The sequence below is a fragment of the Aotus nancymaae genome, unplaced genomic scaffold (assembly GCF_030222135.1).
Source record: "Aotus nancymaae isolate 86718 unplaced genomic scaffold, 86718_ANA_hifiasm-v0.15.2.pri h1tg000006l, whole genome shotgun sequence".
NCBI classification, from domain to species: Eukaryota; Metazoa; Chordata; class Mammalia; order Primates; family Aotidae; genus Aotus; species Aotus nancymaae.
The window spans coordinates 81,636,228-81,651,413 of NW_026988417.1; the positions used below are offsets into that span (position 1 = coordinate 81,636,228).

At 37.4% G+C, this 15,186-nt stretch overlaps 1 protein-coding gene across 9 annotated transcripts in view; it reads right to left on the reverse strand.

The window, feature by feature from the left end:
* Positions 1-15,186, reverse strand: part of FAM13A (family with sequence similarity 13 member A) — a 385,882-nt gene that overhangs the window by 74,029 nt on the left and 296,667 nt on the right. For 7 of the 9 annotated variants that reach the window (XM_012437742.3, XM_012437744.3, XM_064369168.1 and 4 more), the window contains one exon: positions 3,942-3,983. The exons of the other annotated variants lie outside the window; for them this stretch is intronic. In XM_012437742.3, coding sequence (XP_012293165.2) covers positions 3,942-3,983 — 42 coding nt within the window. The remainder of the gene's footprint in view (positions 1-3,941; positions 3,984-15,186) is intronic. 9 annotated transcript variants of the gene reach the window in all.

The window sequence follows — 15,186 nt, forward strand, 5'->3', positions numbered from 1 at the left end:
CCAAGAACATTCTCCACCTTAAGTTTGCAGGTCATGTTTATTCTGTTGTAGTCTTACTAAGGGTTTGGCATAACCTATTCTTCCCTTTCATTTCCCTAATCATTTCAACTGGGCTGGTAATCCCTGATGAGGTTTGGGGAACAATAACACCTACTGTTTGAGCTCCTAGAACTGCAATTAACTTGCTACATAGAATGGTGGCAGGTGGAGATTGATAGCTGCTATTTCCTTCCTTTGCAAAAAAGGACAAATGGCTCTGTGGTGACTTACTTAGGCTGGAGAAGTACTGAAATTAGAGATGACAGAGTTGTTATCACAGAAGATATTTTATTTAGAATAAAAATATAAGTGTGTCTATTTATAACAGCCCTACCTTATTACAGGAAGAACTGAAGGCAACTGAAGTATATGACAGACTAACATGTGATTCAGTCATGAATGTTCAATAAGAATATTACATTACAGAAACTGAAATTCCGTAAGATAATAATGAGAGCAACATATAACTGAAACGGCCTCTCTGGTTCCCTGTTCCTGCAACTCTTTCTTCTCCCCTAGCCACAGCAAGGTCCTGGGACCTCCACTAGCGTGCACTGTGGCCTCTATCCCAGACACAGACTCTGACCTGCTATACATAATCCACGTCTTCTCCACTCCAGTAGCAGGATCCTTATGTGATCTTCTGTACCCAAGGGCCGCTATGGGTCATCTACCCTCCTTCGTTTGAGACTGGAGGCCTTCTCTGCTCTCATCTTCTGTCTGTTCTGATCTGCACTCTCTGAAGACTGCCCACTCACAGACTTGTAGCCAGAGTTTTACTGTTCCACCCTCTTTATGCTGGAACTTTCAGAATTAACTACCAAACTGAATATCCCACCACTGACAAGTTTTCCCAGCCCTGTCCCCTGCCTGGCTGCTTGTGGCTGGATCTACTTCCAATGAATACCCCTCTCAGTGGACGTGTCTCATGTCTTGATTGGGCCTTTCCTTTCTCTGAGAAACACTTAATCAATCAAAGCTATCAAAATACAATATACAGCATTCAACATTCAATGTTCCTAGTCATGGCAGATCGCATTGTGCAGCTACCAATCATTTTTACTTTTCAGAAACACAGTGAATATTATTTTGGATTTAAAAGAGCCAATGTTGTTTTTCATCATGTTAACAAAACATATGAAATTATGAGTCTCGCAATAGCTCCCTCTGTGAGCACTGCAGCAAAGGAACCCTAAGTAATGAAGTGGGAGGAAAAGGAATGGAAGACAAGAAAGCTACAGAAATGTATTTAAATATATTTAAAACATTTACACATTCATAGCTATTACTAGAAGTAGTGCAAAAATGTGCACTAAACTATAAATTATCAGTGAGCATGTCATGTTTGCAGTCCAAAAAACCAAGAACTTAATCGTAATTAATAACTGTTTTCTTTTACTTAAATTCTATATCCTAGAATAAAAAAACTATATCCCAAACCACCCATGTAAGCAATTGAAAGAAAAGAAGGTTAATGTTTTGCCAGTAGATTCTTCCTGCTTCTTGTCAAGTTGATAATAAAACAAGTTAAATGACCTTACATGAACTTAATTTCTAGTAATGTTTTTCAGAAAAATAACCTACTTTTGAAATTCTAATTTCAGGCTAAATAATTACTATTTTTGCATTTGTGAAATAGTTCTACTTAGTTTAAATCTCCATCATAGGAAAAGAATGCCTGCTGATAACGCTTCCTTTACATAAATGTGGGCCAATATGCATATTCATTCTTTTTTCCCCTAACTTTATAATATTTTAGTTTTTATGATCAACATCGAAAAAATCAAGCAGCTTCTATTAGGAAGTCAGTAAATGTATTACTGATTTTCTTTTACTACATTTTCTTGTACTTTAATTTTCCAAGTACAGGATTCCTTTTTAAAGACTACCTTATTAGTTAAATATTATACAATTACAGAAATGTTTACACTATAAAAAAACAATTATCTTTGAAGACTTAAGACTTCCCATCTACTTTTAAAAATAATAGTCGAAATAAAATAAAACTCAAGCCTATCTAAAACAAAGATTGTTACCCAGAGTAATAAAAAGACATTCAGAGAGGCCAGGCACGGTGAGTCAAGTCTGTAATCCCAGCACTTTGGGATGCTCGAGGCGGGAGGATCATCTGAGGTCAGGAGTTCGAGACCAGCCTGGCCAACATAGTAAAACCCTTTGTTTACTAAAAATACAAAAATTAGACAGGCATAGTGGTACATGCTTATAATCCCAGCTACTCTGGAGGCTGAGGCAGAAGAATTGCTTAAACCTGGGAGAGAGAGGTTACAGTGAGCTGAGATCAGACCACTGCACTCCAGCCTGGGTGACAGAGCAAGACTCTGCCTCAAAAAAAAAAAAAAAAGGCATTCAGAGAAATGATTCTCATTAATTGGCATGATCCAGTGCTAAAGTATCCCATACTATGTAAAATGAGATTTCCATTAATATATAATAATCATTTGATATGACTGTGTATATTTATATAATAAATATCAGACTCACTACGTGCTCAGCAACATCCTCATGTGTTCACAGGAATTGCATAGTTGAGATAGCCTATGAACCAGAATATGCTGATTTGGTTGGCAAGAAACCAGGATGAAAAAAATGGACCACCATGTTTTCTCATACTGAAACCTCAAATGTTCCCTCTCTTGCCACAAAGTGATTATGCAATATGCTGCAAGTCACTAAAGGGTAGAACACTGCTAAAAAGCAGTTACTTGGCTACTGAAGTCCTACGACACATTTCTGAAGTACTAGTGGTATAGCCTAAGTCCATTCTGGGACTATTTCAACAAGTCAGATTCAAACATAAATAAATAAACAAATCTGTATTGTATCTCCTGACATTTCCTTTAAAAAGCAGTAGACTTCAGGCCAGTTGTGATGGCTCACACCTGTAATCCCAGTACTTTGGGAGGCTGAGGCGGGTAGATCACAAGGTCAGGAGTTCAAGACCAGCCTGACTAAGATGGTGAAACCCTGTGTCTACTAAACATACAAAAATTAGCCAGGCGTGTTGGTGGGTGCCTGTAATCCCAGCTACTCGGGAGGCTGAGGCAGAGAACTGCTTGAACCTGGGAGGCAGAGGTTGCAGTGAGCTGAGATTGCGCCACTGCACTCCAGCCTGGGTGACAGAGTGAGACTCTGTCTCAAAAAAAAGAAAAAGAAAAAAAAGCAGTAGACTTCAAACTTGAGGAAAGATTTTAAAAAACATCGGCATTATTTTACATGCCTATATACTTCTCAAATATATTTTCCAAGCCTTTGAAGTGGGTAGGTAGTAAGAAAAGAAACGCAGAAAGGTAGACTTGATTCTGGGCTATACCTCAGATGACTCACCGAAAAAATCCTATCAGTATAGCATTCAATCACCAGAGAGAAGTGATCTTGAATCCTGTTAATTTACCTGCTTTAATTGTTACTCTGGCTTTATAAGCTTAGAAAATCATCTGAACTCCAAAAACTGGCTGAATATTTAGTTTCCTTCTCTGACACAGAAAATGATGTAACACAATCCAAGGCTTTATCTGAGTGGGTTTGTACCCATTTGCCCCCAGTAACCTATGCATATGCATAGGTATAAAACAGAGATTTTTAACTTTGTTTACAGCCTAATCATCAGTTTTTAAATTAAAATGGTCACCTTGGCACTTCCAAATTTAAAATAAAATATCTTACTTTAGTTGTTTCAACTATATCAGACATTTTTTTCAAAAGATTTCCTGAACCAAAGGGGAAAATACAGCATTAGCAATATGGTGAAGAGCTCCAGCAGGCTTCGTCTGGCCACAGTAAAGAATGTTCTATTGAAAGAGATTAAAATGAGCAAATAAACCCAAAGAAACCTTAACCCTCCTTTATTCCCTGTAGTAGACCAACAAAAATCAAATAAATACCTCAAATAGAAAGGTGACATAGGTCTTTCATCTTCCTGTGAACTAAAAGGAAAATAAATTTTGAGTTAATATAAGGTCTGTTAATATAACATGCCAATTTTACTAAAAATGTTCTACCTGTCAAAAATTTGGTTTAGCACATTAAAGCCAATCTCATGATGGAGTAAGGTTAGTAAAACATGCTCTACCTTGGACCTAGCCAAGGTCAATTACTTCTTGTCAGGAGACCAGCAAGCGAGGCTTCTTTCAAGATCAGCTAAGACAAAAGTAATTCACATCACACTTTCGAGAGGAAGCTTTTTACTGCCTTATTCTAGAGGCCCAATTCAAGTATTCATATATTACACATAAACCCTTAAAATGATTACATGTGAATTAATCTCAAGAAAGCTGATTGCAGTTAATTAACATGATGACGAAAATAAGAAACAAGCAACAAAATATTCCTGTTAAGAGTGAGCCACTTCAGGAATGATTCCTTAACAATGAAGAGCACATCAGTAAACAGCATCATACTCATGGGCTCTGTGGCCTTCTGTAGTTACTAAGTATTAACTAGTGTGTATAACATGAAACAACACAAATAATATTATTAAAAAGTTTAATTAGTTTAAAAGTTTAAAAGTTCCTCAAACAACAAAGAAAAAATATTAAGCTTAATATATAGAAAGTTAATTTTTTTTTTAAGAGACATGGTTTCACTCTGTTGGCCAGGCTAGAGTGCAGTGGTATTAACATGGTTCACTGCAACCACAAACTCCCAGGCTCAAGTGATCCTCCCACCTCAGCCTCTGGGGTATCTGGGACCATAGGCATGTGCCACCATGCTAGGCTAATTTTTCATTTTTTGTAGAGATGGAGTCTCACTATGTTGCCCAAGCTGGTCTTGAATTCCTGGGCTCAAACAATCCTCTTGCCTCAGCCTACCAAAGTGCTGGAATTACGAACATGAGCCACCATATCTGGCCTAGAAATTTAATTTTTAAAATGTAAAATATAAGCTATATTTTGTTTTCCTTTCTTTAGCATGTTTTACTTTTCCTAATAAATGACCTCAAAGTGTAGAATGAGTCCCTCCCTCTTGCTGTCTACTGGAGTGATCTTTGAACTTTTAAAATTAAGCACTCATAAAACTTGCTTTTCAGTAGCCACTCCCTTCAAATATATAACTGATTAAATATACATCTATATTATGTACATCATTAAACAGATAAAAGTAGAAAGATAAAATATTAAATAAAAGAGAAGGTCTAATATTTTCTTTTGTACCCCCAGGGTTCCTCTTGAATATCACCTGGGGTGTTCACCACCTTATAGCATCTGGGAAAGCAACTAGTTAACTTCAGCATTCTCCTTCTCTCCCTTTTTGCTTATTTGTAATTTTCCTAAGTATCATTCAAGAAAAGAGAAAAGTCTGCTTCAACTGATAGTATTAAACTTGCAGTCAATAAACTCTTACTACAGAGTTACACTGTAAAACACATATACAAACAAATAAAATCCTGTTCTGAAAGTTGAAAAGGTCTTAGCATTTTAGAAGGAATATGGAACATAAAATGTGACACACTGTTTTTCATTCTCTTATGATTTGGGTTTCCAATTTCAACATCTATCGGCCATTCTAATGCCCATGTTGCCAAATACCTTAATGTTTACAACTAATGGTGTTAACTCTTCCCAGGTGAGGGTAAGTGATGGGCTGTAATGTGGATGGGCTGAGGGCAAAGCCTGTAGACTTAGGTTGCAGGGTTGAAGAGTTAGAGGGGACACCACCTGAACTGTCCAGGTGTCTGGGAAGAAACCATCTGAAACAGTGCTATTACAGGAGGTGACTACTTTTAAGTCAGCCTGACAGAAGTCACTTACACATTTGACTTCCAAATATTCCTAGAAAACAGTAAAGAATACAATTATAAAAAAGTTAGAACTGAGTTTGTTTCTTGATCAAGAAATTGAGATTTTGTTATTCTAGGAAAGGACTCCATGTTTTGTAAACTGAATGTTTTGCTACATACTTTCTTTGACCAGAACAGACCCTTTACTCTAACATGTAGTAAACTGAAGGAAAACTAACATGATTACTGTAACATTCTTTGATGTGCATCAGTTAGCAATATACTTGGTTTTCTTAAGTGCTTTTGGAAGATGATTTAAATGGTGCAGGGCTCTGAACACAGTTATTCACGTGTTTTAGCTATTTGCATGTGTGTGTGTGTGTGTGCATATGCTAAATTTCTTTGCAGCAAACAGAAGCAATAAAAATCAATTCTTGTTTTCCTTTTATCTCCCTCACATATTTCATATCAATTATGACTGCGGACCAGATCCTACCACAGGTCCTACATTAATTATATCAATTAGATCCCCAGAAAACCTTCCCTAGTACTGGCTTTTTGCTCCTTTTTAAATTCAGATGAGAAAAGCAGTCTCAGAGTGAGTACATAATTCATTCAGATGATGCAGCTAGTAATGTGTGTATTATATGTTAGTCCATTTTTCTCAATGTTTTCCCTTCATTTTTAACCTATCAAAGTATGGCAGGATGACTAGGTTGGTGAAGAAAATGCACTCGATGGCTGGTCTGCATTCCAGCAGCCACAAGATCTCGTGGACTTGATAAGCTCCTTGTCATGCTTCTGATTATGACAACTCTACATCACCTTAGTCAAAGTCCATTTGTAATGCATTATGCCTGACAGCACTTATACGGTGATTAATTTATTAAAATGTACTGGCACGATGTCAAGAATGTCTCTTGATAGAAACACAAGATTTTAATCATAAGCAAATATTTTTCTGGCTACATTTGCACAAAGTAAATTCATCAATGGAAGACAAAATAAGAAATTCTTAATTTGGCTATGCCCCTGTAATTTGACCAGTTTTAAGTGTTTTAAAATAGAAAATGTAAGCACTAAAATTTAAATAAAATGAAACAGAGTCAGTATTACATCTATCAACAATCAGCAGTTAACAGGGGAGCAATCAAGCACAGTATCCGAGAATTATATTTGGAAAGAAAATGAGGGTAAATAAATCAATTTTTATTTTAAAAGCATAGTTATTTTTTCCCTTTCATAAAAGTACCCTTTTCTGGGAGTTAGTAATAGAATCTAAACAAAGGCATACATTTTGAAACAACTAAATCATTGATTTCAAATTGATTAAGCCAACTAATTTTAGAAATAAATTTAATGCATTAATTTCAAAGGCAATTTTAAAGAAAAATGGCCAAGGACAATTCTTCCAAATAACATCAAGAAAATAAACTTTTCCACAAAATGTACAAACCAGAATGCACATTTGAAAAAAATTACGATTTTTAAATAGCTGTACAAAGATATTGTACTATTATTACAGGCTCCAAAACATCTTTAACAAAGTTGTTTCCACCTATTCCTGGTTTTGTGTCAATCTGTCATGTTCAATGATACTAAATGATTTCACCTGAATTCTAAATTGAACATAATTTGTCATAATTTTTTCCTAAACATGAAAATGAGAAGTAATTCTGATTCACTTTTAATTTTTAAAAATAAGCACATGTTCTGTGAATGAAGAAGGAAGTGTGTGTCATGAAGTTAAGCCAAAGAAAAATGGACACAACTTAGAATTCATTCGATTTCCTCCTTGGTTACCAGTAACAACTCCAAGTTTTAATTATTTCCTATTTGCTGACTCTCAATAATGGCCAAGCTTAAGCAGCCAATTACAAGAAGTTTACATTTTAAAAAAAGCATCAAACATACATTGAGAGATTTGGGCCTTCACCTCATTTTTTGTGATTATGCTTAATGCTCTCAGATATGTGGTACTATATTCTTGAAATAACTGCCTGTGGGAAGAACATTTATCATATAGAAGTAAATAATAGTCTAAGTCTAAGAATGCCAATAACTTAGATATTTTTATCTAAGTTTTAGCAGAGTCCTAACTTATTTGTATACAGCTTGACATTGGTAAATGCACATAAATAAATGACACCTAGACTTATAATCTCTTCATGAACTGCACTAATTTCTAAACTGACGCCACAGAATGCACTGCAATGCCTATCAGTTTAATTACACAGCGAGCTAAAGGAAATCATGAAAGGCATAGTGTTGTATGTGTCTAAGAAAAACCAAATAATGTTGGGAGAATTCCCAGAGCAAGTACCCAGAATGGACCTTCAATTATTCGATCAAACCACCATTCCATTCAATTCTCTTTTTAACTCTCCAATTAGTTCAACTTTCTAATTGGTTAATGTGGCTGGCTACCAAAAAATTAACATAATTTGCATATTTAGCTACACACTTCTGTTTGAGCAGAAGAAATAGTTTGTAAGTGTTCCTTGAGTACTGAAAAGTACAGGAAAACCAGTAAATGCTAAGAATTAGGTCCCATTCATAAGAAACTAGAAAAACCACCTATGGGGCTTAAAAAACAAAACAAGGATCCAAAGAGAGAGACAGAAAGTGAGAAACAAGTAAAAGAAAAGTATAAAGTAAACACTTTTTCAGGAACTCAGGTTTTTTCCACATATGCTACAGAACGTAAGGGGAGGAATTTTCTGAGAGAATGATAAGTGAAGTTAGCACATTTTCCTTTCCTTCCTTGTTCTCAAAACATAAAGTGCCACACATGTACTTGAGCATTTTCAATGTATCCACAGTCTCAGTCATTAACCATGCCCTTTGCCAACTACGGAGGTATGTGGCAGCCTCTGTTCTGCTGCTTTTTTGATTTGGCCTCATTCAAGAACATTAAAAAAAAAAAAATCCCTGTTTTTTTTTTAAAAAAACAAATGCAAAAGTTTTCAGATCAGTTCATAACTGTTTGCAGCTGTAAAAGGGGGGTATTTTACAATTCTCTCTTGTAAACCCAGGCAGCTTGTTTATAGGTTTATTATTTGCACTTTGTGCCTAAGAACACAACTCTTAGGCAGTAGAAATACAAATTATTGCAGTTCAAGGGCAAATAGATTTTTCCAGACCAAAGGTTAAATGCAAAGAGCTGAAGCTGTTAGTATTCACAGAACAGAAATTTTTAGCTAACAGTAAGGTATTATTTTGAAAGCAAAACAAATAGACAAAACAAAAAGACTTCCAAAGATTTACGTTTTATTCTGATAAGATAGAAAAATATTTCTACTGTTTATTGTCTGTTTAGTGGAAATTTGAAATATACTGTTATCAGCTGAATTATGTCACCCTAAAAATATACACTGAAGCCACAATCCCTCATACTTCAGAAAGTTGTCTCATTTAGAAACAGGGTCTTGACAGAGATGATTAAGTTAAGATGAGGTCATTAAGATGGGCCTGAATCCAATATGACTAGTGTCCTTATAAAAAGGGGAAATTTGGACACAGAGACAGATATGCACACAGGCAGAATGTCATGTGAAGACTGGGGTTATGCTGCCCCAAGCAACAGAACTACTTGAAGCTTCCAGGGAGAGGCCTGGAACAGATCAAATTCAGATAGAAAAACCTGCCTAACAAAGGTGCTTCTATCTTACAAAAAAGTTGTGCTCTGTAAGTTCATTTACAGGAATGCTAAGACTAAAATCAATTTCCCATACTGACATGGGAATCTGGTTTCCAGGCCTGTATTCAAAGTCTATCTAACCTCTTATTCAAGTGAACTAACCTCATAAGCAGTCCAGATACAATATTTTTAAAAGTTTCAATGATGATTCAGTTAGAAACACATTTTATACCATGACAGTATACATACATATAAATCAGACACAAGTTTCACAAAAATTATTCTTAGTTTGCTGGAATATTTTCTATTTTGTTATTAATATTGGTCATATCCTGCTAAATTGGCTTTATGACCATTAATAGGTCATGACCCACAGCATTAAAATACACTGTTCTAGAACACTATGCTAAATATACATCTCCCTTGCTTGCTATGTAATGCACACTGAATGAATGCTGATGAATTAAGATCTATGTTCTCACAAGACAAAGAGAAAACACTCTTTCTCTGTCCTACTGCCGGAATCAGCTCTGGGCCAAAGTAGCACAGATTTTGTTGAGTGTAGAAGGCAAGAAAAGCAGAGAGAAAATGGGTCTGGATATGCCCAGTAGTGGGCATGATGACGTGGTTGGGGAAGGCCAGGAGGAGCTGACAGAGTATCTCCAAATCTCTTTTAAATAGCCTTTTCCTAGTTACACCACAGGATGGTGTCAAGAATGAGACTGAGAGAGACAGTAAAGGAGACCATTTTGCATAGGACATGGCCTCCACGGGCTCTTCCTTATTTGTAAAACTGTGGCATTCTTTATCACCTATTCCGTCTTCTAGAATCAAAGAAATATTATACTTAGAGGAAATTAAGGATCATCTCATTCCACTTCAATCCTACCCACTCAGCTAGTGCCAGCTCTGAATGCCCTTCTGATTAACAGTTTGCAATGTCTAAGAAATTCTAAGAAACTGCATGGAGGTAGGGCTATGTGCATGAGGGGGGAAAGGAACAGAGTTCTTAAGTAGGGAGAAGGGTGGGTGGGAAGAGGAGTTGCTTTACCTTCCATTTCTTTTGCATCTCTCTCTATAGCTAGAAGGTGAAAACTGAACCATGACTGCCTGCTGATTGACTGACAGTGCACTTCTCAAGGAATCCTGGGCTGAGACATGTGTGGAAGTCACAGAATAGAATCTTATCCTTGTTGTAATATTTACATTGTCTTCATAAGCCAACTGCTCTCCTTAAAGATGTTCATCCCTGCTATAGTTAAATGTGTCTCCCAAAGTATATGTGTTAGAAACTTGATCCCCAATGAAACAGTATTGAGAGGCGGAACCTTTAAGAGGTGATTAGATCATGAGGGTTCTGCCCTCAAGAATGGATTAATGCTGTTACTGTGGGAGTGGGTTGGTTATTACAGGACTAGGTTCCTGGTAAAAGGATGAGTTTGGCCCTTTCTCCCCTGCTCACTAAGTCCACTCTCTTGCCCTTCCGCCTCCTGCCATGGGATGACAGAGCCAGAAGGCCCTTGCCAAATGTGAGACCTCGGAGCTTGGACTTCCCAGCCTCCAGAACTGTAAGAAACAAGTCTCTGTTCATTATAAATTATCCAGCCTGTGGTATTCTGTTATAGCAGCACAAAACGGACTAAGACAATCCCTTACCTCCTTGATCAATTACCAAATTGTATGGATTATGTCTCAATAAAAAAAGAATGTGTCTCTTGAGTCAGATCTCTCCTTTGCATTTCCACTGCATTAGTCTTTCACAGGGGCAATACTATTTCCCTGTTTTCCACACAGGTTCATCCTTAGCCTCTCCTACTTCCCCACTGCATTTGGGGTAAAATCCAAATGCCTAAATCTGGCACATGAAGTCCCTCCCAATTGCAGCCCAACATATTTCTTTTTTTTTTTTTGAGACGGAGTTTTGCTCTTGTTACCCAGGCTGGAGTGCAATGGCGCGATCTCGGCTCACCGCAACCTCCGCCTCCTGGGTTCAGGCAATTCTCCTGCCTCAGCCTCCTGAGTAGCTGGGATTACAGGCATGCGCCACCATGCCCAGCTAATTTTTTGTATTTTTTTAGTAGAGACGAGGTTTCACCATGTTGACCAGGATGGTCTCGATCTCTTGACCTCGTGATCCACCCGCCTCGGCCTCCCAAGGTGCTGGGATTACAAGCCCAACATATTTCTATAAACCTCTCATTGCACTTTTGTAACTCTTTCCATTTGTACATGTTGTTCCTGCTACCTTAAATCCTTTCTCCACCTCTCTCTGCCTGGTAAATACTTCTTTCAGTTCAAGTGTCATCTAATCTAGGAAGCCATCTCTAGCACCCTGGAGAAGGAGTTGCTTCTTCCTCCAGGCTTCAAGACACTTTGTTCATAGCTATAACTGAGTGCTTAGCACATAACACTGAAATTCGTGAGTTCAGAAGCTTGTCTCATTTCTAGATTTGTCTGTATCTTTGTAACACCAGCACCTAGCTAGGTACCTAGAACACTGCATGTGCTTAGTAAAAATGGCTGTTGAATAAAATCAGTATCCTCTAGATTTTGCTGAGTGCTTGCAGTAGTGTTTGATTAAATATTTTGGAAACATACTGTTTATAATTTGTAAAATTAATTTTGCCAACTAGAAGTATTCTCTAATATCTGTACATTGATTGTTTAAAATTTTATTTTTCCCATCTATCCAAAACTTAATGAATCTGCAGCTGTGCTGTGGGTTTTCTCCCATTCTTAAAGAAAATAATTTCTTTAACAGCACAATTAGAGGTGGAAGTTCTGCCATTATGCTCATAATTTTAACACTGTACTCTTTGTGGTATACAGAGAACCCAGAAAGGGATATGTTCGGGCAAGGTAATGCTTGAGTATGGCCTTGACACACACTGTATCTGTTTGTTCTGGCTTGGGAACAGGAAAAAAAAGTATTTCACTTCACTCCAAACACAAAGATTGTTTGAGGTTTAAAGAAATTTTGGGTTTAGTCCCCAAACTATTTTCAAGGCAGCAGGAAGCTTTCATTTGTCTTTGAGATCTTGTTCAGAAAAGTGATGTTTATCATTATTATAAACATAAAAACATTGTCTTACAGAGGCAGTAATTTAGAACACAGAATACAATAACATGTTCTTTGGGGGATAAAATTAGTTGATGAGAAAATATTTTTATAACATTAGTAAGTTAAGTATTTTCAAATCTTTAGTTATTGAGACAAAATCAAAAGAATATGGGGATACCTGCAGCAGGAAAGATGGAAAAAGAAAATTGCTTTTTGCTAATTTCTTTCTATTATTACCTTATTGCAAATTTATTAAGGATTTGTTAACATGGTTTTGATTGAACAGATATTTAATTTCCCAAACTGTTAACTCTCAAAGTGGAATTCTTGAGGGAGACAAAAATGTACAGATGGCATGCACATTACCCTGTCATCCTCTCCCAAACACTCCCACCTCTGCCAGGGGAGGACTGTGCACAGAAAAGTGGGTCAAGGATTGTTTGCGACATCATCATGACTTTATGCTCTTTTTAGGATGATGACCAGCCATGAACGGCCACTGGAAAGTGAACAAAGATTTAGTGTCAGTTTACACCTGGGCTTTAGGTACTTCCACAACCACAGGCAGGTGCTCATACAGGAAACAGTTTCTGAGTGTGCATTGCTTATTACAATCTATGACAGGTGCTAGAGATACACAGGCTAAGAAAACAATCCCAACCTTCACGGAATTTATAGACTAGCAGAGAAATGGAAACTTGAAATTTGATTAATTAGCATTTAAAAAAAGGGATATATAACTACCATTGATTGAGAGCTCACCATAAAAAGCCAGGCGTTGTGCTAAGAGTTTATGAGCATTATCTCATTCAATCCTCAAAGACATCATGGGGGAAGGAATTACTAACCAGATTTTTCAGATAAGAAGAACAAGTTTTAGAAAGGTTAATTAACAGGCTGAAGGCCATAGAGGCGGTCATGGCTGAGATTCCCATCCAAGTCTGAAGTCAGAGCTCCAGCCCTTCCACTCTGAAGCACTATGCAGTCTGGCAGATTAGGTGAGGTTCAGTTAGATAAGCCACACAGGGAGTGAATTTTGAGGGTCACATAGGCATTTTGGGGAGAAAGAGAATGGACAGGAGGAGAACTCTTTGAGAGAGAGAGAGAGAGAGAGAGAGAGAGAGAGAGAGAGAGAGAGAGAGAGAGAGAGGAGAACGTGCTTTGAAAGCCTGGGAGAATTAATAACTCGGTAGGTGTGGCAATTGAGGGAATTCAGCACTGGGGACGCAGCAGTGACCTGCCAGAAAGCTGACACTGGAGAAACAGGCAGGCTTTTGGGTTTCTGTCAAATCAAGGAGTTGAAAATAAAGGAAAGTCACTTATAAAAATAAAACCCAGTGTATCAATGGTCTACTCTGGCCAGCATTTAGTTTCTAATTTTAGTTTCAAGAGTTATTTTAACCCAGACAGCAAAATTAGTTTCTTTTTATAATCATTCTGCTGACTGCAAAATAATGATATCTATTAGGTTATTTTTTTTCTAAACGCTTAATTTTTTCTTTAGCCTTTCAGTTCCATTCATTTAATATGATCTGAGTAAAGCAGTTCAATTCTTTATTTCTAGTAAGTTCAAGTCTTCTGAAGTCTTTTTTTGGGAGGAGGGCAACAGGGTCTTATTCTGTCATCCAGGCTGGAGTGCAGTGGCAAGCTCATAGCTTCCTGCAGCCTCAAACTCCTGGACTCAAGTGATCCTCCCACTTCAGCTTGTAGGTAGGACTACAGGCATATGCCACCATGCACAGCTAATTAAACAAAAAGTTTGTAGAGACAGAGTCTCACTATGTTGCCCACGCTGGTCTCCAACTCCTGGCTTCCAGCTATCCTCCTGCCTCTGCTTACCAAAGCACTAGGATTATAGGTGTGAGTCACCCCACCCAGCTTCCCCGAGTTTTATTCTTAGATTTGATGAGAAGATACCATGTTTCCCTGAGTTTGGTCCCTAAAGGTATTATAAAACATATGTCTTAAACCACCCCCCTACCTCATTATTCTTACTTCCTTACTTAGGCACCTTAATTTTAAAAAGCAATTTCCATACATGGAAGCTAACACCTTCACTTTTTTAGTGATTTAGACAGGATGATCTTAAAATTTGAAAATATCCTCACCTTAGTTCATGTTATGTTCTTTATTTGGAATAATCAGCAAATATTTAGGCTGCATGGGCAATTCAACCATCATGTGAGAGTAGAGCCCACAGAGATCTTATTTGTTCTCAATTACTTCTTTTTACTAGCAAATATAGGCCATTTTGGTGATGAAAAATAAATTCAGACACACAACTCAAAGGCATTGGCCCAGATTTGAAGTGAGGCAACTTTAAACTCCCTCCTAGACTGTGTTTGTGGAGGCAGGGAGCAGTGCCAGGAGTGCCAACAAGTTAGGAAAAAGAGACTTCTAGATAAATTAACTGAAAGGTGTCATGTCCACAAGCAGCAGAGGGCTCTCTAACACCACACAGAAACTCACAAGCTGGCCCAACATTACCCGGGTTCTTCCCTGGTGAACTTCCATATCATTCCCATGTTATCGACGTTTACATTGGCAAAAGGATATTCTAAAGACCAATGCTTAGGAAGAGCTCATGAATTCTGCTGAAGAGGTTCAGTGAAACTTTTTGATGTTGGGTCACTAATACATGTTTATTAATCCTCTTCCTTAAGTCTTTTTTGAAGAAGAGCCACTGCAATTGGAATTATGTGTTTCACC